The 23,679-nt window shown below is 42.6% G+C and overlaps 2 protein-coding genes across 6 annotated transcripts in view; one reads left to right on the top strand and one right to left on the bottom strand.

Moving 5' to 3' along the window:
- The window catches only part of LOC147000590 (uncharacterized), a 28,109-nt gene extending 6,698 nt beyond the window's left edge, over nucleotides 1-21,411 (bottom strand). The window contains exons 1-2 of one of the 3 annotated variants that reach the window (XR_015045691.1): nucleotides 20,800-20,931; nucleotides 1,969-7,502 (exon numbers count right to left, since the gene is read on the bottom strand). Coding sequence is in view for 1 of the 3 variants with exons in the window: in XM_085832150.1 (XP_085688276.1) it covers nucleotides 7,498-7,502; nucleotides 20,991-21,411 (426 nt within the window). In the remaining 2 variants the exon portion in view is untranslated. Of the gene's footprint in view, nucleotides 1-1,968; nucleotides 7,503-20,799; nucleotides 20,932-20,990 lie in introns of those variants that run through there. The other 2 variants (XM_085832150.1, XR_015045692.1) reach the window with 2 other exon arrangements.
- The window catches only part of Fgd4 (FYVE, RhoGEF and PH domain containing 4), a 185,635-nt gene continuing 182,610 nt past the window's right edge, over nucleotides 20,655-23,679 (top strand). Inside the window, exon 1 of one of the 3 annotated variants that reach the window (XM_085832142.1) lies at nucleotides 20,655-20,866. Coding sequence is in view for 1 of the 3 variants with exons in the window: in XM_021185217.3 (XP_021040876.1) it covers nucleotides 21,391-21,541 (151 nt within the window). In the remaining 2 variants the exon portion in view is untranslated. Of the gene's footprint in view, nucleotides 20,867-21,045; nucleotides 21,121-21,358; nucleotides 21,542-23,679 lie in introns of those variants that run through there. The other 2 variants (XM_085832143.1, XM_021185217.3) reach the window with 2 other exon arrangements.

Below are 23,679 nucleotides of genomic sequence, written 5' to 3'. Positions count from 1 at the left end.
ATCCGTGTTTGAGAAGGCAGATGAGTGGTGTCTTTTAGGAATGGTTTGTCCTATCTGCAATGAGATGGAGGAGGAGGAATAGAGAAAAAATCTTGGGTAAGGGTCCTTTTCCCTGCCCTCATGGATGGGGGTGTCCAGTCTGTCATCAAGGAGCAGCTAGTACTGTCTAGCCTGTCCTTAGGAGAGGTTTGACTAAGTAGTGGGATCTGCTCTCAGTTTCCTTCTTCAGTAAACTACACAAGCTCTGAGAGAAACCAGAAGCTCAATGTCTATGTGATGTCCTCAGCTCTGCTCCAACCTCACATGACTCAGTGAAGAGATCCAGATCCAGATGCAGAAAGCATTCAGGTGGACTCTAGCCCATTACTCCAGGAGCTGACCCTTTCATCCATCAGTGAAGAAGTTCATGTCTAATCCCAACAGAAAAGATTCAGGGCTCAATTATAATCAGAAATGGATCTGTGTTCAATATCTGGGGCCTTCTCTCAATCTTCTGGGCTCCAAGGAGTCTAGGAAGCTCTACTTCTCCATCTCTGCCCTCCATAATGCACAGCTCATATCATAGGTTTAGGGTAGCTCCACAACACAGCTGCTGCTGTCCTTGGTGGTTATCCCACAACCTTGCCATTTCCTGTAGCTTTTATGCCACCCAAACCTGTACCAAGTTGAAGATATACACATTACAAAATTTTGCTGAAAGCATGAGATGGAGCTTTGGTCTCTCTGGAGCACAGCTTTTGTGTACTGATTGACTCTAAAGAAATAATGACACTGGTCTCTAATTAATCATAATTGATTCATCAGCTGACCCGTATCTATTACTCTAGTAAAGCAGAGGTTTCACTTCAGTGGTTCTGGTTTCTTCTTCATCATGGCCAATTCTTCAGCTCTGCCTGATCACATGAACAGCCTTCATGCACTTTTTTTTTTAATTTTTTAAACTTTTCATTGATTCTTTGTGAGTTTCACATCATACAACCCCATTCCCAATCATTTCCCTGTCCCCTAATATCCACCCTTCACTGTTGCAACTTTGTTACCAAATAAAACTCACACACACACACACACACACACACACACACACACAAAACCAAAGCCTAGAAAAACATCTCATCATGGAAGCTGTAGTACATCATAATGTGTCTCACAGTATATCCCTCTGTCCACAAATTTTCACTTACAAATGTTCATTGCAATGAGTCATTGTTCTGGTTAAAGATCTCTGGCTTCCGTGACACCACCCATACTGGATCTCCATTGGGACTCCTCCTGGTTATCCTGTTGTTGCCTTGTACCATGAAGATTCTTCAACTTTAGAAAAGTAGAACTGGCTCTTTTACCAATCCCTATTGTTTACAGATGATATACATTTTAGGGTGGGTCAATTCAGAGTCATCAATATGGGTCTTCATGGTAGCTCAGTTGGTCAGCCCACTGGCTCTTTCTTATCCACATCACCTAGGCAAGCTCTCCAGCACTGCTTCAGCTAGGCCACCCAATGCTACCACCAGCAGGAGTTAGGGTCAGCTGTCCTACTTTTATGTTCTCTGGATCAGTTTATCCCACTATTGTCATGGTCAGTTCTGCTGTGCTTGTCCAGGCAATGTGCTGGACAGGGTCCCCTGAGTATTGTAGCTGGTGAGGAGAAGGGCTAGCTGTCCTGAGCTCATGGCCCTGTGAACATCTTTCCTGACTGCCAGGGGTGGTGAAAGGTAGGTGGAGACTATCATCTCTGTGCCCATGCCACCCCACAGAAGACAAGTAGTGGGCCCAACTCTCCTACACTCATGTCCTCAGGGTTGGCTCATCCACACCCCTGTTACTAGTAGCCAAATAAGCCAAAGAAAACCACAAAGCCCATATTATTATTTTTTTATATTTTTTATTAGGTATTTTCCTCATTTACATTTCCAATGCTATCCAAAAAGTCCCCAATATACTCCACCCCCACTCCCCTACCCACCCACTCCCACTTTTTGGCCCTGGCGTTCCCCTGTACTGGGACATATAAAGTTTGCAAGTCCAATGGGCCTCTCTTTCCAGTGATGGCCGACTAGGCCATCTTTTGATACATATGCAGCTAGAGTCAAGAGCTCTGGGGTACTGGTTAGTTCATAATGTTGTTCCACCTATAGGATTGCAGATCCCTTTAGCTCCTTGGGTACTTTCTCTAGCTCCTCCATTGGGGGCCCTGTGATCCATCCAATAGCTGACTATGAGCATCCACTTCTGTGTTTGCTAGGCCCCGGCATTCTCTCACAAGAGACATCTATATCTGGATCCGTTCAGCAAAATCTTGCTAGTGTGTGCAATGGTGTCAGGGTTTGGAAACTGATTATGGAATGGATCCCTGGATACGCCAGTCTTTAGATGGTCTATCCTTTTGTCACGGCTCCAAACTTTATCTCTGTAACTCCTTCCATGGGTGTTTTGTTCCCAGTTCTAAGAAGGGGCACAGTGTCCACACTTTGGTCTTCGTTCTTCTTGAGTTTCATGCGTTTAACAAGTTGTATAATCTTGGGTATCCTAAGTTTTTGGGCTAATATCCACTTATCAGTGAGTACATATTGTGTGAGTTCCTTTGTGATTGTGTTACCTCACTCAGGATGATGCCCTCCAGGTCCATCCATTTGCCTAGGAATTTCATAAATTCATTCCTTTTAATAGCTGATTAGTACTCCATTGTGTAAATTACCACATTTTCTGTATCCATTCCTCTGTTGAGGGGCATCTGGGTTCTTTCCAGCTTCTGGCTATTATAAATAAGGCTGCTATGAACATAGTGGAGCATGTGTCCTTCTTACCGGTTGGAACATCTTCTGGATATATGCCCAGGAGAGGTATTGCTGGATCCTCTGGTAGTATTATGTCCGATTTTCAGAGGAACCGCCAAACTGATTTCCAGAGTGGTTGTACAAGCTTGCAATCCCACCAACAATGGAACAGTGTTCCTCTTTCTCCACATCCTCGCCAGCATCTGCTGTGACCTGAGTTTTTGATCTTAGCCATTCTGACTGGTGTGAGGTGGAATCTCAGGGTTGTTTTGATTTGCATTTCCCTGATGATTATGAGGTCCCATTTATTGATTCTCGATCTTACAGCACAAGCCATTGCTGTTCTATTCAGGAATTTTTCCCCTGTACCCATGTCTTCGAGGCTTTTCCCTACTTTCTCCTCTAGAAGTTTCAGTGTCTCTGGTTTTATGTGGAGTTCCTTAATCCACATTGGGTAGGGGAGTGGGGGTGGAGTATATTGGGGACTTTTTGGATAGCATTGGAAATGTAAATGAGGAAAATACCTAATAAAAAATATAAAAAAATAATAATATGGGCTTTGTGGTTTTCTTTGGCTTATTTGGCTACTAAGGATGTTGAACATTTTTTCAGGTGCTTCTCTGCCATTCGGTATTCCTCAGGTGAGAATTCTTTGTTCAGTTCTGAGCCCCATTTTTTAATGGGGTTATTTGATTTTCTGGAGTCCACCTTCTTGAGTTCTTTATATATATTAGATAATAGTCCCCTATCTGATTTAGGATAGGTGAAGATCCTTTCCCAATCTGTTGGTGGTCTTTTTGTCTTATTGACGGTGTCTTTTGCCTTGCAGAAGTTTTGCAACTTTATGAGGTCCCATTTATTGATTCTCGATCTTACAGCACAAGCCATTGCTGTTCTATTCAGGAATTTTTCCCCTGTACCCATGTCTTCGAGGCTTTTCCCTACTTTCTCCTCTAGAAGTTTCAGTGTCTCTGGTTTTATGTGGAGTTCCTTAATCCACTTAGATTTGACCTTAGTACAAGGAGATAGGAATGGATCAATTCACATTCTTCTACATGATAACCTCCAGTTGTGCCAGCACCACTGGATGGTTTTGCTCCCTTGTCAAAGATCAAGTGACCATAGGTGTGTGGGTTCATCTTAGGGTCTCAATTCTGTTCCATTGGTCTACTTGTCTGTCGTTATACCAGTACCATGCAGTTTTTATCACAATTGCTCTGTAGTACAGCATTAGGTCAGGCATGGTGATTCCACCAGAGGTTCTTTTATCCTTGAGAAGAGTTTTTGCTATCCTAGGTTTTTTGTTGTTCCAGATGAATTTGCAGATTGCCCTTTATAATTTCTTGAAGAATTGAGTTGGAATTTTGATGGGGATTGCATTGAATCTGTAGATTGCTTTTGGCAAGATAGCCATTTTTACTATATTGATCCTGCCAATCCATGAGCATGGGAGATCTTTCCATCTTCTGAGATCTTCTATAATTTCTTTCTTCAGAGACTTGAAGTTTTTATTATACAGATCTTTCACTTCCTTAGTTAGAGTCATGCCAAGGTATTTTATATTGTTTGTGACTATTGAGAAGGGTGTTGTTTCCCTAATTTCTTTCTCAGCCTGTTTATTCTTTGTGTACAGAAAGGCCATTGACTTGCTTGAGTTAATTTTATATCCAGCTACTTCATTGAAGCTGTTTATCAGGCTTAGGAGTTCTCTGGTGGAATTTTTAGGGTCACTTATATATACTATCATATCATCTACAAAAAGTGATATTTTGACTTCTTCTTTTCCAATTTGTATCCCCTTGATCTCCTTTTGTTGTCTAATTGCTCTGGCTAGGACTTCAAGTACAATGTTGAATAGGTAAGGAGAGAGTGGACAGCCTTGTCTAGTCCCTGTTTTTAGTGGGATTGCTTCCAGCTTCTCACCATTTACTTTGATGTTGGCTACTGGTTTGCTGCTTTTATCATGTTTAGGTATGGGCCTTGAATTCCTGATCTTTCCAAGACTTTTATCATGAATGGGTGTTGGATTTTGTCAAATGCTTTCTCTGCATCTAACGAGATGATCATGTGGTTTTTGTCTTTGAGTTTGTTTATATACTGGATTATGTTGATGGATTTCCATATATTGAACCATCCTTGCATCCCTGGGATGAAACCTACTTGGTCAGGATGGATGATTGTTTTGATGTGTTCTTGGATTCGGTTAGCGAGAATTTTATTGAGTATTTTTGCAGATATTCATAAGGGAAATTGTTCTGAAGTTCTCTATCTTTGTTGTGTCTTTTTGTGGTTTAGGTATCAGAGTAATTGTGGCTTCATAGAATGAGTTGGGTAGAGTACCTTCTGTTTCTATTTTGTGGAATAGTTTGTGAAGAACTGGGATTAGATCTTCTTTGAAGGTCTGATAGAACTCTGCACTAAACCCATCTGGTCCTTGGCTTTTTTTGGCTGGGAGACTATTAATGACTGCTTCTATTTCTTTAGGGGATATGGGACTGTTTAGATCATTAACTTGATCTTGATTTAACTTTGGTACCTGGTATTTGTCTAGAAATTTGTCCATTTCATCCAGGTTCTCCAGTTTTGTTGAGTATAGCCTTTTGTAGAAGGATCTGATGGTGTTTTGGATTTCTTCAGGATCTGTTGTTATGTCTCCCTTTTCATTTCTGATTTTGTTAATTAGGATGATTTCCCTGTGCCCTCTAGTGAGTCTGGCTAAGGGTTTATCTATCTTGTTGATTTTCTCAAAGAACCAGCTCATTTGATTGATTTTCTGAATAGTTCTTTTTGTTTCCACTTCATTGATATCAGCCCTGAGTTTGATTATTTCCTTCCATCTACTCCTCTTGGGTGAATTTGCTTCCTTTTGTTCTAGAGCTTTTAGGTGTGTTGTGAAGCTGCTAATGTGTGCTCTCTCTAGTTTCTTTTTCGAGGCACTCAGAGCTATGAGTTTTGCTCTTAGAAATGCTTTCATTGTGTCCATTAAGTTTGGGTATGTTGTGGTATCATTTTCATTAAACTCCAAAAAGTCCTTAATTTCTTTCTTTATTCCTTCCTTGACCAAGGTATCATTGAGAAGAGTGTTGTTTAGTTTCCACATGTGTGTTGGCTTTCTATTATTTATTTTGTTATTGAAGATCAGCCTTAGTCCATGGTGATCTGATAGAATGCATGGGACAATTTCAATATTTTTGTATATATTGAGGCTTGTTTTGTGACCAATTATGTGGTCAATTTTGGGGAAGGTACCGTGAAGTGCTGAGAAGAAGGTATATCCTTTTGTTTTAGAATAAAATGTTCTGTAGATATCTGTAAGATCCATTTGTTTCATAACTTCTGTTAGTTTCACTGTGTCTCTGTTTAGTTTCTGTTTCCATGATTTGTCCATTGGTGAAAGTGGTGTGTTGAAGTCTCCCACTATTATTGTGTGAGGTGCAATGTGTGCTTTTAGCTTTACAAAGTATCTTTAATGAATGTGGCTGCCCTTGTATTTGGAGCATAGATATTCAGAATTGATAGTTCCTCTTGGAGGATTTTACCTTTGATGATTATGAAGTGCCCTTCCTTGTCTTTTTTGATGACTTTGGGTTGGAAATCGATTTTATTAGATATTAGGATGGCTACTCCAGCTTGTTTCTACCTACCATTTGCTTGGAAAATTGTTTTCCAGCCTTTCATTCTGAGTTAGTGTCTGTCTTTTTTCCTGAGATGGGTTTCCTGTAAGCAGAAAAATGTTGGGTCCTGTTTGTGTAGCCAGTCTGTTAGTCTATGTCTTTTTATTGGGGAGTTGAATCCATTGATATTAAGAGATATTAAGGAAAAGTAATTGTTGCTTCCTTTTATTTTTGTTGTTAGAGTTGGCATTCTGCTCTTGTGGCTGTCTTCTTTTAGGTTTGTTGAGGGATTACCTTCTTGCAAAGCCCATATTTTTAAGGATTGTGCCAGCAAAGTGTGGTAGTGTACCTCTTTAATCCCAGCACTTGGGAAGAAGAAACAGGCAGATCTCTGAGTCTGAGTCTACCTTGGTCTACAGAGCAAGTCCCAGGGCTGCAAGGAAAAAACTCTGTCTCAAAAACAGAACAAAGACAACATGAGTTATATCTATAAAAGCATATAGAATGTCTAAGTTCATATGGTAAACACCAGTAGTGATTAAAGTCAATGTGCATCATACTTGAGCACGATAAACTGGATGACAGTAAGAAGGGAAACAGAAATAATTCAAAGCAAACAATAAACTCCAGACTCCTTCTGGGTAGGATGTCTATCAGTTGCAGGCAAGATTTTTGTAACATCACATACATTACTTTCATTTTATAAAATTAACTGTGAAGAACAATGTACTTGGTGCTGAATTTGTGAAGTCTGCTGTAATATTTTCTTCAGGGTCCAGCAGCATTCCCTCAGTTTCTCATCATAATTCTGACCATCAGCATATGATCAGCTGAATAGCACTGTCAAAGCTACACCAGCTGGAACTGTAGGTGAGCCAACAAATATATGTCTTGTAAAGATCAAGTACAGAGGGCCCGAAAAGGAACCTGTTGAAACACCTAAGCACATGTGTCTATCCCTGCCAGCTGGTTTGTGAGTCCCTCAAAAGTTTTCAGAAAGCTGAGAAAGCAGTTCCTTGAGCTATGATGTGAGATGATGACCACTGTCAAAAAGTCCTGGAACACAGATGTGCCTGCTCACTCTGTTGAGCTCAGGTAAGGTGAAGCTTCTATTCTGTTGATGGAATACCCCCCCCAACACAATCCTGTTATTATAATTATAAGCTACATGCCTAGATTAGACAGGTATAATACTATATTAACTTATTCCACAGCTATAAGATCCCTTGCTACTTGTGGTTTCTCCTGGCCATGTGGTTCTGGTCCACTACAGCTTTCTTCTCCTCTTCCTCTGCCCTCTCTCCTTCCCCTCTCATCCTCTTCTGAATATCTACCTGCCCCACTTTCAAACTTCTAGTCACACCTTTCCCCTCCACTGCCCAATCACAGGCTCTATTCTTTATTGATCAGTTAAAATGGGGAGAAGGTTCACATGAGATCACCTGAGTATAAGATGGACTATTATGGACTGTTTGTGGTGGGCAACTCTTCTTGAGGAAGCAGAATTAGCATCAGAACACAGACAGCATCAGGCCAACTCACAACACCATTCTCTCTTGCTTCTCAGTTAAGCAGTCTGTCCTTTTCCTGCTGTTCTTTCAGTCAGCACCATTGCATTGCATGGACTTGGACAAGCTGAAAGAAATGAAGTTTTCTGACCAGAACTACTCCCTGGTGTTGACTGACTCTACCCCTGTCTTAAATCCAGCAGCCCGTAATGGTCATTGGCAAAGACTCTTTATCTAACTTCTTAAAACAAAAAAGAATAAACCTGGTAATGCAGCAGCCATTTAAAAGCCACAGGGCAGCTGCCAGCTCTTAAATCTGCAGGAAAGCTTAGCATTTGGACCTATGTGGAATCCTGAAAAGCCAATAGGTCAAGGGAATGTTCCCATTGGACAAGTTATTTCTCCTCTTTTCTGTCATGGGCAACTCATCATTATCACATAAAAAAAATCCCCCCAGGTCAGGGAGATACATGCCTTAATAAAATCCCATGGAATAAAGATTGCAAAAAACAAAACAAAGAGGCTAGAGAGATGGTTCAGTGGTTAAGAGCACTGATTGCTCTTCTAGAGGTCCTGAGTTCAATTCTCAGCAACCACATGATGGCTCACAACTATCTGTAATGGGATCCGATGCTCTCTTCTGGTGTATCTGAAGACAGTACTCATATATATTAAACAAATAATATTTAAAAAAACAAAGTAGAATAACAAAAAAAAACCCAAAACCAACAAGAACAAACAAACAAACAAACAAACAAACAAAAACCAAGCAAACCAACCAACCAAGCCTTCTTGTTTGGAGAGGAAGTTCTTCAGATAGCACCATGCATGGCCAATGGTAATATCTACAGCCCTGACTCATGTAACCGAATAGCTCCTCTCAGCCAAAGCAGGGATACCCAAGAAGGAAAAACTGCTTCCCACAATTTTTTGCTGATATTAGGACAGGATGATACCAACACAGCCCCTTCACCCCTCAGTCAGAAGAGCCCTAAAGACCACACTATTCAGATCTCACAGCCCTTACCCAATTAATAAGAGAAATAAAATCCATCTACCCACCCTTGCTCCCTTAACCCTCAGAGGAAACACTAAATAAGCCATCTGCTCCACCTGCTAAATAGTACAGAGCTAAATAGAGAAATCTTGAATGGCTGAGAAGCACTTAAAGAAATGTTCAACATACTTAGTCATCAGGGAAATGCAAATCAAAATGACTCTGAGATTCCACCTCACGCCAATCAGAATGGCTAAAATGCAGATGACAGCAGATGCTGTTGAGGATGTGGAGAAAGAGGAACACTCTTCTATTGTTGGTGGGACTGCAAGCTGGTAAAGCCACTTTGGAAATCACTCTGGCAGTTCCTGAGAAAATTGGAAATAGCTCTACATGAGGACCCAGCTATACCACTCCTGGGCATATACCCAGAAGATGCTCCAACTTGTAATAAGGACACATGCTCCACTATGCTCATAGTAGCCTTATTCATAATAGCCAGAAGCTGGAAACAACCCAGATGTCCCTCACCAGAAGAATGGATACAGAAAATGCGGTACATATACACAATGGAGTACTAAACCTCAGTGAAAAACAATGACTTCATGAAAGTCACAGGCAGTTAGATGGAACTAGAAAATATCATCCCGAGTGAGATAACCTACACTCACACACACACACACACACACACACACACACACACACACACACACACAATCACACATGGTATGTACTAACTTATAAGTGTATATTAGCCCAAAATCTCACAATACCCATGACACAACCCACAGACCATATGGAGAATTGAAGGAAGGAAGACCAGGGTGTGAACGCTTCAGTCCTGCATTGAAGAGGGAACAGGGAGGTGGGGGAAGAACGGGACCTGGGAGGGAGAGAGTAGGAAGAGGAAATAAGGAGGGCAGTATCAGGAACTGGAGGAGATGTTAGAGAGGTACAAAGGGTCAGGAAATTGAACAAAAACATGTAGCAGGGGTGATGAGGAACTGGGAATAGCCATTGGAGGGTCCCTGACACCAGGGAAACATGAGGCTCCCAGGACCCAATGGAGATGACTTTAGCTGAAATGTACAAAGAAGCAGGAGATAGAACCTGTTGAGACCACCTTCAGTAAATAGGCATGACCCCTCGTCTAGGGATGGGGCCACCCACCCATTTCAAGTTTTTAACCCAGAATGTTCCTGTCCAAAGGAAGAACAGGGACAAAAAATGGAGCAGAGACTGAAGAAAGGGCCATCTGGAGACTGTTCCATCTGGGGATCCATTATGTCTGCAGACACCAAACCCCAAACTGTTGTTGTAGTCAAGAGGCACTGTTGACAGGAACCTGATGTGGTGGTTCCTTGGGAGGTCTGACCAGCAAATGACCAATGCATGTGTGGTTGTTTGGAGCCAACCGTCAGACTGAGCTCAGGGAACCTGGTGGGGGAGCTGGTGTAAAGACTGGAGGAGTGGAGGGGGATTGCAACTCCACTGGAAGAACAATATAAGCTGACCACCCAGTTCTCCCAGTGTCTATACCACCAACCAAGGAGTGTATCTGGTAGGATCCATGGCTCCAGATATAGATAGATAGATAGATAGATAGATAGATAGATAGATAGATAGATAGATAGATAGAGCGAGCGCCGGCAAGCAGAGGATGGCCTTACCTGACAGCAATGGGAGGGGAGGCCCTTGGTCTTGGAGAGGTTTGATCCTCCAGCATAGGGGGATGCTGGAGCAGTGGGGCAGAAGAGTGTGGGTGGGTGGGAGAACACTCTCATACAAGCAAAGATAGATGTGGGATGAGGGTTGGTGGATGGGGTAACCAGGAAGTGGGATATTATTTGAGATATAAATGAATGGAATGATTAATGAAAAAGAAAAAAGAAAAAGAAATGAGCTTCCACTGGCCTCTCTCCCTACTCCACCTTCCCCTACCCAATGGAAGAGAGGTATCTACCACACCAAAACCTCAATCCCAATCCCCAAGCCATGAAAGCCTACAAAACACTTAGAGAAAACCCACCAAGCTTCATAGTCCCCTACCTTCAACCATCTACCACTCGACCACTTTATAATTTTTATGACTCTCTTGCAAAAACAAACCCTTTCTTCCATGCTACTCAGGACTCACACCTAAGCATTGCATGTTAATATTAAACCAAATCAAACTAAACCACTTAACTGATATCCATTCCAAGCCTCAGAACTCAGGCAGGCAGTGAAGGAAGATGGCACCCACATACTCTGGACAAAATCCTTCCTACAGAGCCAAATTGCCAACCTAACCATGCCCCAAGATTGATGAGCTATTTGCCACTCCTCCCTTCCTGGACCAATATTTTTACAGTAGCAGGCCCTATTTCAAGATGAAGGTCTTCAACAAATCAGACAAAATTGGGACTGAAGTGACACCCCATGGGGTTTTGATGAACTCTTTAGCCAGGAAGACTTTTCCACTGGAACACAGCAGGCAATGCAGCCAGCAGGCTATTATGAACAGATCCACCTCTGTGCAACTCAAGCTTGGGACAGGCTCACCCCTCCTTTAGTTTTAGAAGACCCTGTCTCCTCACTGCTCTTTCTCCTTCAAAAGCCAGGAAAACCCCTATCTGATTTTATCCTCAGAACTTGAACAAGCCTAGAAAGAAAAATCCTCAACCCTACAGCCAGAGATCTCCTTAAAAACATTGTCTAGAAAGGTATGACTTCTGAATGCAGACTAGCCTGCCAGGATCTCTGGGAGGAACACTACAATAGGTGGATTATGACAACCCAGGATATAGGAACCACATCACACCAGATTACATCTGTGGCTCAGGCATTTGTGGCAGCAGTAAAAATGGAGTTTGGTTCAAATGTGGAAAGACAGGACATTGGAGGAATGAATGCCCACAAAACTCCATCCCCATAACAGATCCTAACTATTTTGTCTCTGCCAGAAATGTTTCCACTGATAAAGATATTGTACTTCCCTGTATGATAAGGACAGTAAGCCACTGGAACCTTTAAACTTAAGAGAGGCAGCCCTCAGCCCTGACAGTAAGAGGGAAAGCTACTCCCATAGAAGCCTTATGGGTGCCCAGCATTTCAGAAAACTCCCACCTAAAATTATCCATTAAAATAGATAACAAGTCATTTATGTGCCTTATTGATACTGGAGCAGACAAGACAATTTTAAGACAAGAATTCCAACATAACCGGCAAGTGAACCCTGGGCTCCAGCTCCTAGGCATGGGGAACAGGGTACCTCTCACTCATTTATGACCAAACAGGCCTACAGATGGGAGGACCCTGATGAAGCTACCAGCCTCATATGACCTCTGGTAGTTCAAATAGCCACCAATCTTCTAGGGAGAGATATCTTACAAGCCCTAGAGGTAGTGCTTACCACTCAATTAGAAAAAGACCACATCAAAATAGATGACAATACCTATAAAGTAAATTATGCCCAAGAAGACCCTAAAAGCTCTCCTCCAAATCACTCCGGATTCTAAAGGCCACTGTTAGATTTGATACTCCCTGCCTTGATTGGCTCTCCATTGAAGCCATTTGGGTTCCACAGTGGCCTCTACTAAGGGGGAAGCTTAAAGCCTTCACACAACTGGTAGAAAAACAGCTTCTACTACAACACATTCACTCCTCCCACAGTTAATGGAGCACCCCTGTGTTCACTATTAAAAAAGAGTTCAGGGGAATGGAGACTATTTCAAGACTTAAGGACAATTAAAAAAACCATGTGAGTCTGGGGCTTTCCCCAAAGGCAGCTGCCCACATCTCAGCCATCCCTACCAACGTCCCCCATTAGGAATCAAGTACCTTTTTCTGTCTCTCTCCGCCCCTAAGACTTTGAATGCTTTGCATTCTCAGTGCCCCTATTAACAACTCTGGCCCAGCCTCACAATATGAATGGTCAGTTCTCCCTTAGGAAAGAATAGACAAGGAATGGCTAACAGTCCAACCATTTGTCAGGGGGCTGTGGCCACTGCATTATAACCTTATTTAGACAAAGGACTCAATAGATAATCATTATATGGATGACATCTTAATATGGGGAGATTCTTCCACCTCCCCCTCCAAACTTAAAGACTAATACCTTCCCTATCTGCCCTAGGATTCAAAATAGCCCCTCACAAAATCCAACTTATTCTGCCCATTGCACTTTTAGGAAAAGAGATCTTTCCTGTCAAACTCACCTTTTCCTTCCCTCAAAAATCAACTCTTGCCTCCCTCCAGAGCTTTTTGGGTAACTTTAACTGGCTTTGACCCTGGATCTCCCTTCCCACAAGCACCCTTCTCTTTAGCCTCCTAAAAGGAGATAAAAGGCCCTCCTCCCCCAAGAACACTGTGCCCTGAAACAAACCAACCATTCTGTCAATGCAGCCCTAAAAGATATGACTCTTGCAAGGTATAACACAAAATTGCCCATACAGCTCCTTATCTTTAATTCCTCCTGTATTGGAATTAGAGATGGTTGTAAGCCTCCGTGTAGGTACAAGGGACCTGAACCTGGGTCCTTTGCAAAAGCAGTAAATGATAACTACTCAGCCAACTGTCCAGCATCCTCCCCAAACACATTTTAAGACAGGATCTGTATATGTAGTTCTAGCCATCATGGGACTCACTATATAGACCAGGCTGGCCTCAAATTCAGAGATCTGCCTGCCTCTCTGTACCCCGGTGCTGGGATTAAAGGAGTATGCCACACACCTGGCTTCCTACATACAATTTTTGTACATTAGAAAATATAAAATTCTCTGAGGCGGCGCCATTTTCGGCTCCAAACAACCGGCCACCTTCCTGGTCAGAGCACAGGTGTCCGCCCGGCCCGAGAGGCTTCTGCCTCAGGTTCCGCGGGAGCCACCTTGGTTCTGGGACTCTGCAGAAAGTAGTCTACACAGGTCAGAGTGTGGACTACTGAAACAACAGCTTCTGTGACAGGCCAAAGCAACACAGCTTCTTGGAAAAATCCTGTTTTGGGCCTTCATCTTCGGCCAGGAGGAGGTCCAAACACCAGATAACTGTGCACCTTCCCTGAAAGAGGAGACCTTGCCTGCAGAGTCTGCTCTGACCACTGAAACTCAGAGGAGAGAGCTAGTCTCCCAGGTCTGCTCATAGAGGGTAACAAAATCACCAGAGGAACAATCTCTAAACAGAGACAACTATAACAACTAACTCCAGAGATTACCAGATGGCGAAAGGTAAACGTAAGAATCTTACTAACAGAAACCAGGACCACTCACCATCATCAGAACCCAGCACTCCCACTTTGCCCAGTCCAGGGCACCCCAACACACCTGAAAAGCTAGACCTGGATTTAAAAGCATATCTTATGATGATAGTAGAGGACATCAAGAAGGACTTAAATAACTCACTTAAATACAGGAGAACACTGCTAAACAAGTAGAAGACATTAATGAGGAAACACAAAAATCCCTTAAAAAATTGCAGGAAAACATAACCAAACAGGTAGAAAATATAAAATTAGGAACATGATCAATCCATAGCCTTAAAAAAAAAAACACTCCAAGTCTGACATTTTATGTTAATTCCTGAGGAAATGGTGACTTTTCTTCATTATGGTCTGCAATGTTAAAATCCTTTGGCAATCTAACTGGCAGTTGGAAGGTCCTGTAGAATTTTCTAGCATTCTAACTGGCAGCTAGAAGGTACCATAGAATCCTCTGGCATTCTAACTGGTACCTAACTCAGGGCTTCTTATGTTCTAAGCCACCTCACCTTCCTTCTCTTTATTTTTTCCTTTCCTTTTTGTGAGCAGAGTATTTGTATCCAGGACTGGCATTACATTTCTAATCCTTCTGCTTCAGCCTTGTAAGTGTTGAGCTGTAGGCAGGAGCGCTGACAGTTGACTAAGCAAGGTTTCTCTCACTGAGCTCCATCCTCATCTCTCCAAGTGCAGTGCCAATGTTGTCTGTTTGCCCAAGGATAACTATTAAGAGTTTGCTTAGTATTCAGAATTGCCTCAGTCACAGAATAAGGTCTCAACATCTGTCTCTTGTGTTTGTCACTCTCTTTGATATCTAATACATTTCTCAGTCAATAGATGTTAGTGAGTTAGTGGGAAATAGCCTATTAGCTATATTAATAAAATGTTATGTTTAAACTACACATCGAGATAATATCCAATGTTTGTTCTACCTTAGATAAATATAACTTGGAATAAAATAAAATCTGTTGATTCCATTCATTTAATGTGGTAAAATATAGTCACCAGAACGAGGTCCATTAGAAATGGTATCTATTAGTTATGCATAGTGAGGTACTTCTTTAATCCCCGTGCTACAGAGACTCAGACAAGAGGATTTTGGCAAATTTCAGGCCAAGCTGAGCTACATAGTGAATTCAAAATCAGATGGGCCTATACAGACAATTTTGTCATAGAATGTTTTATAATAAAAATAACCTCAGCACACAGAAGTGGATGCTCACAGTCAGCTATTGGATGGATCACAGGGCCCCCAATGGAGGAGCTAGAGAAAGTACCCAAGGAGCTAAAGGGATCTGCAACCCTATAGGTGGAACAACCTTATAAACTAACCAGTACCCCGGAGCTCTTGACTCTAGCTGCATATGTACCAAAAGATGGCTTAGTCGGCCATCACTGGAAAGAGAGGCCTATTGGACACGCAAACTTTATATGCCCCAGTACAGGGGAACACCAGGGCCAAAAAAATGGGAATGGGTGGGTAGGGAAGTGGGGGTGGGGTATGGGGGACTTTTGGGATAGCATTGGAAATGTAATTGAGGAAAATACGTAATAATAAAAAATATTAAAAATTAAAAAAAAATAACCTCAGCAACTATGTATTGTGGTGTAAGGATGTTGTGTTAGCTCAGTTCCTGATGAAAGCTATCAAGCATTTCATGTGAAAACACAGGCATATATTGATGTGAACATATATGAGGTAAATGTGAATAACTTCTATCAAGAAACAGAATTATGTATAATTTGAAAACCTTCAAATGAGGCAGCTTGAAATTGTTGTTCCAAATGCATATGTCAAATTTTCTTTTGCCCCATAGAAATGTATTTCCTACAGAAAGAGAACTATCTGCTAAGAAAATGCTTTGTTTGATAATTTGTTCCTAAACAGAAGCTTGCCATGCCTCTTCTCACTTGAAAATAATTAAGCTATACTGCTAATAAAATATAACCAGGATGTTTTATTAAACATAGTGATATTTAACAGAAATTTGCATTTGAATTACATATAATTTATACATATGGAAGCAAAAGCCTTTCTATATTATTTTATTTTGTTGCACTAGAGATAGTACCTAGGGTCTGAACATAGTAGGCAAGAATCCTTCCACTGAACAATATTTCTAGCCATCAAAAAAAAATCCTTTTCTGGAGACAGAATCTTAGCTATTAGATAGGGTAATGATCAAGGTATGACTATGCTGCCCAGGTTGACTCCAGCCTTCTAGATTCAAGTAATCTCCTATTCCAGCTTTCCCAACAGCAAGGACTCGGGGTTCTTACCATTGCAAACGACCAGATATACATCCTTGTGTGTGTGTGTGTGTGTGTGTGTGTGTGTGTGTGTGCGCGTGTGCGTGTGTGTGTGAAATCTAAAAGAACTTTAGTCAGGTTCCTTCTGGTCCGTGCCAGTTTACCTTGGGCGTGAACTCTGCAGCCAGTCCCACAGTACCCAGAGGAGACTCCTCCACAGGTGCTCTAGCACACCCAGGATCACAGGATCAGGAGTGAGTAGGACACAACATCTGTTGCAGCACCACTGGGAGTAACTAGAACCAGCAGGATCCAGGGAAGTAGGACCAAGAACACATTAAAATGATCATTCACCACAATCAAGTAGTCTTCATCACAGGGATGCAGGAATGGTTCAGTATATGGAAATTGATCAACATAATCCAATACATAAACAAACTCAAAGAAAAAAACCACATGATTAGATGCTGAAACGGCATTTGGGGGATGGTGAGATGGCTCAGTGGGTAAGAGCACCCGACTGCTCTTCCGAAGGTCCAGAGTTCAAATCCCAGCGACCACATGGTGGCTCACAACCACCCGAAATGAGGTCTGACGCTCTCTTCTGGTGTGTCTGAAGACAGCTACAGTGTACTTACATATAATAATAAATAAATAAATCTTAAAAAAAAAAGAAAAGGCATTTGACAAAATTCAGCATGTTCAATGTTAAAAGTCTTGAAAAGATCAGGAATTCAAGGCCCATATCTAAACAAAGTAAAAGCAATATACAGCAAACAAGTAGCCAACATCAAGCTAAATGGAGATAAACTTGAAGCAATCCCACTAAAATCAGGGACTAGACAAGGCTGCCCACTCTCTTCCTACCTAGTCAATATAGTACTCAAAGTTCTAGGTACAGCTATTAGACAACAAAAGGAGGTCAAAGGGATAAAAATTGGAAAAGAAGTCAATCTATCACTATTTGTAGATGATATGATAGTATACTTAAGTGACTCCAAAAATTCCACCAGAGAACTCTTAAAGCTGATAAACAACTTCAGCAAAGTGGCTGGATATAAAATTAACTCAAACAAATCAGTAGCCTTCCTCTACTCAAAGGATATTGAGAAAGAAATTAGGGAAATGACACCTTTCACAATTATCACAAATAACAGAAAATACCTTGGTGTGACTCTAACCAAGCAAGTGAAAGATCTGTATGACAAGAACTTCAAGTCTCTGAAGAAAGAAATGGAAGATCTCAGAAGATGGAAAGATCTCCCATGCTCATGGATTGGCAGGATTAATATAGTACAAATGGCCAAGTTGTCAAAAGAAATCTACAGATTCAATGCAATCCTCATCAAAATTCCAAATTTTCATAGAGTTAGAAACAGCAATTTGCAAATTTATTTGGAATAACAAAAAACCCAGGGTAGCGAAAACTATTCTCAGTAATAAAAGAACTTCTTGGGGAATCACCATCCCCGACCTTAAGCTGTATTACAGAACAATTGTGATAAAAACTGCATTGTATTGGTACAGAGACAGGCAGGAAGATCAATGGAATTGAATTGAAGACCCAGAAATAAACCCATACACATATGGTCACTTGATATTTGACAAAGGAGCTAAAATCATTCAGTGGAAAAAAGACAGCATTTTAAACAAATGGTGCTGGTTCAACTGGTGGTCAACATGTAGAAAAATGCAAATCGACCTATTCTTATCTCCTTGTACAAAGCTCAAGTCCAAGTGGATCAAGGACCTTCACATAAAACCAGGTACACTGAAACTTACAGAGGAGAAAGTGGGAGAAACTTACAGAGAAGAGCCTCAAACACATGGGCATAGGGGGGAAAATTCCTGAACAGAACACCAATTGCTTATGATCTAAGATCAAGAATCAACAAATTGAACCTCATAAAATTGCAAAGCTTCTGTAAGGCAAAGGACACTGTCAATAGGACAAAGAGGCCACTAACAGATTGGGAAAAGATCTTTACAAATCCTACATCCAAAAGAGGGCTGTTATACAATATATAAAAAAGAACTTAAGAAGTTAGCCTCCAGAGAATCAAATAACCCCATTAAAAATGGGGTACAGAGCTAAACAAATAATTTTCAACTGAGGAATATGGAATGGCCGAGAAGCACCTAAAGAAATGTTCAACATCCTTAGTCATCAGGGAAATGAAAATCAAAACAACCCTGATATTCTACCTCACTCCAGTCACAATGGCTAAAATAAAAACTCAGGTGAGCAGATGCTGGTGAGAATGTAGAGGAAGAGGAAAACTCCTCCATTGTTGGTGGGATTGCAAGCTGGTACAACCCCTCTGGAAATCAGTCTGGCGGTTCCTCAGAAAATTTAACATAGTACTACCTTAGGACTCAGCAATACCACACCTGGGCATATAATCAGAAGATGCTCCAACACGCAGTAAGGATACATGCTCCACTATGTTCATAGCAGCCTTAATTATAATAGGAACTGGAAAGAACCCAGATGTCCCTCAACAGAGAAATGGATACAAAAAATGTGGTACATTTACACAATGGAGTACTACTCAGCAATTAAAAAAATTCATGAAATTCTTAGGCAAATGGTGGAACTAGAAAATATCATCCTGAGGGAGGTAACCCAATCACAAAAGAACAACACATGATATGCACTCACTGATAAGTGGGTATTAGCCCCAAAGATCCAAATAACCAAGTTTCAATTCACAGACCACATGAAGCTCAAGAAGAAGGAAGACCAAAGTGTGGGTGCTTCTGTCCCCTTTAGAAGGAGTACAAAATACTCACAGGAGGAAATATGGAGATAAAGTATAGAGCAGAGACTGAAGGAAAGGCCATCCAGAGACTGTCTGACCTGGGAATTCATCCCATATACAGTTACCAAATTCAGATACTATTGTGGATGCCAAGAAGTGCTTGCTGACCAGAGCCTGAGGTGTCCTTCTCCTGAGAGGCCCTGCCAGAGCCTTACAAATACAGAGGTAGATGCTGCTGTCAGTCAACCATTGGACTGAACGCAGGGTCCCTAATAGAGGAGTTAGAGAAGGGATTGAAGGAGTTGAAGGGGTTTGCAACCCCATAGGAAGAACAACAATATCAACCAACCAGACCCCCCCCCCAGAACTCCCAGGGACTAAGCCATCAACAAAAGGGTACACATGGCTCCAGCTGCATATGTAGCAGAGGATGGCCTTGTCATGCATCAATGGGAGAGGTCCTTGTTCCTATGAAGGCTCACTAAATACCCCTGTATAGGGGAATCAAGGGTGGGGAGTTGCAAGTGGGTGAGTGGGTGGGTAGAGGAACACCCTCCTAGAGGCAGGGGGATAGAGGATGGAATAGGGGGTTTCCTTTCTGGGAGGGGTGGAAACCAGGAAAGGGGATAACATTGAAATGTAAATAAAGAAAATATCCAATAAAAAGGAAGAAAAAAAGAACTCTACAGTACATTAGTGCATTATCACTAAATTCCTGAAAGCAGTGTTAGGAATGAGTTGCCATGGTCCATTTTCAGTATGAAGTGTGCTAAAATGTTCCTGAGCTGCAGATAAGCAGGCATCCCCAGGCTCATCTCTCTCCTCTCTAAAGGCTGGAGTCAACTTATCTCACAACTCTATAGAGTTGGAAAACTACGTGTAGTCTGTTATGCAACTAAGTCTAGATGAAAGAAGGAGGGCAATGTGAAGTCCTAAATTACTTTTTAAGTAAGGTACTATATCCTAAATCAATAAGATGGGGATTTGAGAGCAAGTCTTTGCTCATGAGAGAGAGAGAGGACAAACTTTTCTTGTATTTAGGGGACTTTAAAAGCTATTGTCTTGAGCCAGGTCACCATGTTAGCTACTTTTGTCTTTTCTCTGTGGTCATGTTCTTTTTCTGCTGTGGAACTGTACATTGGAAACTGCTTCATATTCATAAATCTGTTGACTTTATTACTACATTATCTTTAACAGTGGTCATGATAAACTGGGTCTTGTGCTGTTTTGGAAACCAGTGTTATTCTGTGGATGAAATCTGAAGGGACTCTGTTTGCACCGACTGACTGGCTGGTTAGAACTTCAGTACTGTAGAGAGATTAGAACGCTGCAAGCCCAGAGGCTAATTACCTTACCTTGGGCTAGCTTTAGCCCAGGGGAACAGCCAATTCTTGTCCACCTCTACTTTAAAACTAACATCCCATGACTAACAGATTAAACTAACCTTTGGAATCTATTGACTGACTTAGATGACTTCTAGCAACCACAAAGCTAAGAATGTCACGAGATAGTATCTCAAGCCTATTCAAAAACCTCCCTCTTGCTGGTAACCGCCTCTCTGATGTACCTACCAATGGACTTTAAACTTGCCTTGATTTATGACTTTCTTTGTTCTGTGAAACTCTAAGACTGCTTCCGCATTAGAACATGGAATTCGAGGTTACCTAAATCTGTGTTCCTGGGCCATGGTTACTCAAAAGGGCTGCAGAAGAAACTTTTATTCCCTTTAAGGTGAGAGCTGCGCTTCCTTATTGCTTGAACAGCGCTCCGGGCAAGCTGATTCGCTTCTTCCAAGAACCGTCTGTGCATCTGGAATTCCGGCTTCTCAGTCATTTTCAAAGCTGGGTTTCCTTACCTAAAGTTTGCAGCGCGGTAGCCTGGGAGCCTTTGGCTCTTGAAAGTGTGGTAGGTAACAGCCAGACTGTTCTTCCAGCATCCCAGGGCGTGGTCCGTAAGTGAGCTGATGAGGCGTTTCTGAGGTTCAGGTGAGCCGGCCAGGTGCACTCTGCCTTCCCCTGGGCCAATGGGCGACGCCGGTCCCCCCAAAGCCTCTCCGGCGCTCGGGCGGGACCGCGCTGCACTCTGGCGATTGGCTGTGCAGCGGGGGCGGCCTGGGCCGGCCGCTGCCGGAGAGTCCGACGACGGAGTCGGAGCGCAGGCCCGGGAAGCGAGGCCTGCGCGGGGAGGCGGGCGCAGGGAATCGCGCAGCCTGGACGCGCGCGGGGCAAGGCTTGCGGGAGTGACCGCAGGCCATCATGAATAGCGAGGGCGACCATAACTTCAGGCGGGTGGCCATCCGGCGGAAGTCAGGCTCCTACCTGCCGCCCGGGATCCCCCGGCCCTGGAGCAGGCCTTCGCCGCAATTGCGGCGCCTTGACCGTGTCGCTCAACCGGGCCAGGCCGCAGGTAATGCGTGGGTGAGCGGAGCGAGGGCGTGCCGCTTGTTGGGGGGCCGGCGGGGGGCGTGCCGCTTGTTGGGGGCTGGCGGGGGGCGTGACGAGTGTGTTGGGGGCTGGCAGGGGGCGTGACGAGTGTGTTGGGGACTGGCGGAGGGCGTGCTTCGTGTTGGGGAGCCGGCGGCGGGCGTGCCGCGTGTTGGGGGCTTGATGGGGTGTTGGGAGTGGAGTGGGTGTGGGTGTGTGCCTTTGGCTGTTGAGGAGCTGGGGGAAAGGGCTGGCGGGGGTGATGGCGCCTTCTGTTGTGAAAGGAATCGTCCGGCACAGGTTAGTTACCCCGCAGGACACTATTCCTAGTTAGTTTGTTCTTTTTCCCAAAGATTCAAGAATATGGCCAGCTTGTTCTTAAAAAAACTAAAGGTGTGCCCTTACGAAAAGCTTTATTAGGAATTGTACAACTTTATTAGGAATTGTACAACTGTCAATATACTGCTGTTTAAGATTCACCAAATTCCTCTGCTCAGTTGACCTTAGTTCCCTGGCGCTCCCTTCTCAGAAGTAGGTTAGCCTACCTTCCCGAGGGCAAAAGTCAGTCACACAGATAATGTTTATGTTTTTGAATATTTTGAAAATTAAAAAGAAATCTCACCCTTCTTTACTTTCATTTTGTAATGATTGAGCAAGCAGCTTTGTGTTTTTATCAATATGATCAATGTTGAGACTGGTAAATGTGCTGTCTATTCCTTGTCCCGAAGCTATAGAAGGCACATGACAGAAAATCGTGATGGATGGTGTGTTAAGTGTGTGCTCACGTTAGATAAGTCAGGATGTGAGATGATGCATAAACTGGATCACAGAGAGTCCTCTGTAATCATTTCCTGTAGAAGTAAGAAACTGATAAAGTATTCTGGAGATTTCTTCCAGTTCTAGCTGTGATTCAACAAACTGAATGAAAATGTTATTAAGTGAAAATGTTTTGCTTTGTCATCACATTTTGTCACCAGCTGTTTTCAGCACAGACACTGGTCTGATGCCTTGGTTATGTTACTAGATTTATTTTCAAATGCTTTGAAGAGATGATCAAAATATGAAACATTCTCATTCAAGAGTCACAGTATAGTCTATAAATTATTTCTGTAAAGCAGCTATGCTTGTAGAAGAAAAGGTTCTGTTTGCTCTTTTATTTATCTGTGCCCTCCCCACCCCCATACTGGGAGTAGAATTCAGGCCACCTGGGTAAGCAGGCTACTTCTCACTGTGCCCAGCTATCCTGTTTTGTTTTGTTTTGTTTTTCCAATCCATTGCTGAGGTCTTCTCCTATTTTTTAAATTTGGTCTTCTCCTCCTAATTTTTATATTTATTTTTTTAAATATATATTTATTTGAGTACACTATAGCTGTCTTCAGACATACCAAAAGAGGGCATCAGATCCTATTACAGATGGCTGTGAGCCAGCCACCATGTGGTTGCAGGGAATTGAACTCAGGACCTCTGGAAGAACAGTCAGTACTCTTAACCACTGAGCCATTCCTCCAGCCCTCCTTCTAGTTTTTAAATTCAAAGGGAATCTCTAGCAATTTCAGAAATAGAGTACCGCCGGGCAGTGGTGGCGCATGCCTTTAATCCTAGCACTTGGGAGGCAGAGGCAGGTGGATTTCTGAGTTCGAGGCCAGCCTGGTCTACAGAGTGAGTTCCAGGACAGCCAGGGCTATACAGAGAAACCCTGTCTCGAAAAAACCAAACCAAACCAAATCAAACCAACGAAAACAAAACAAAATAAAAAAGGATTTATTTACAGGGATCCATACCATAATCAACCACCAAACGTAGGCACTATTGCATATGCCAGCAAGATTTTACCAACAGGACCCTGATATAGCTGTCTCTTGTGAGGCTATGCCAGTGCCTGGCAGATACAGAAGTGGATGCTCACAGTCTATTGGATGGAACACAGGGCCCCCAATGGAGGAGCTAGAGAAAGTACCCAAGGAGCTAAAGGGGTCTGCGACCCTATAGGAGGAACAAAAACATGAACTAACCAGTACCCCCCCAGAGCTGTGTCTCTAGTTACATATGTAGCAGAAGACGGCCTAGTCGGCCATCAGTGGAAAGAGAGGCCCTTGGTCTTGCAAAGATTATATGCCCCAA

The sequence above is a fragment of the Mus caroli genome, unplaced genomic scaffold (assembly GCF_978045245.1).
Source record: "Mus caroli unplaced genomic scaffold, Mus_caroli_1 scaffold_17, whole genome shotgun sequence".
Classification (NCBI taxonomy): Eukaryota; Metazoa; Chordata; class Mammalia; order Rodentia; family Muridae; genus Mus; species Mus caroli.
The sequence above is the reverse complement of the archived record's forward strand: the minus strand, read 5'-3'. Positions and strand labels throughout refer to the sequence as shown.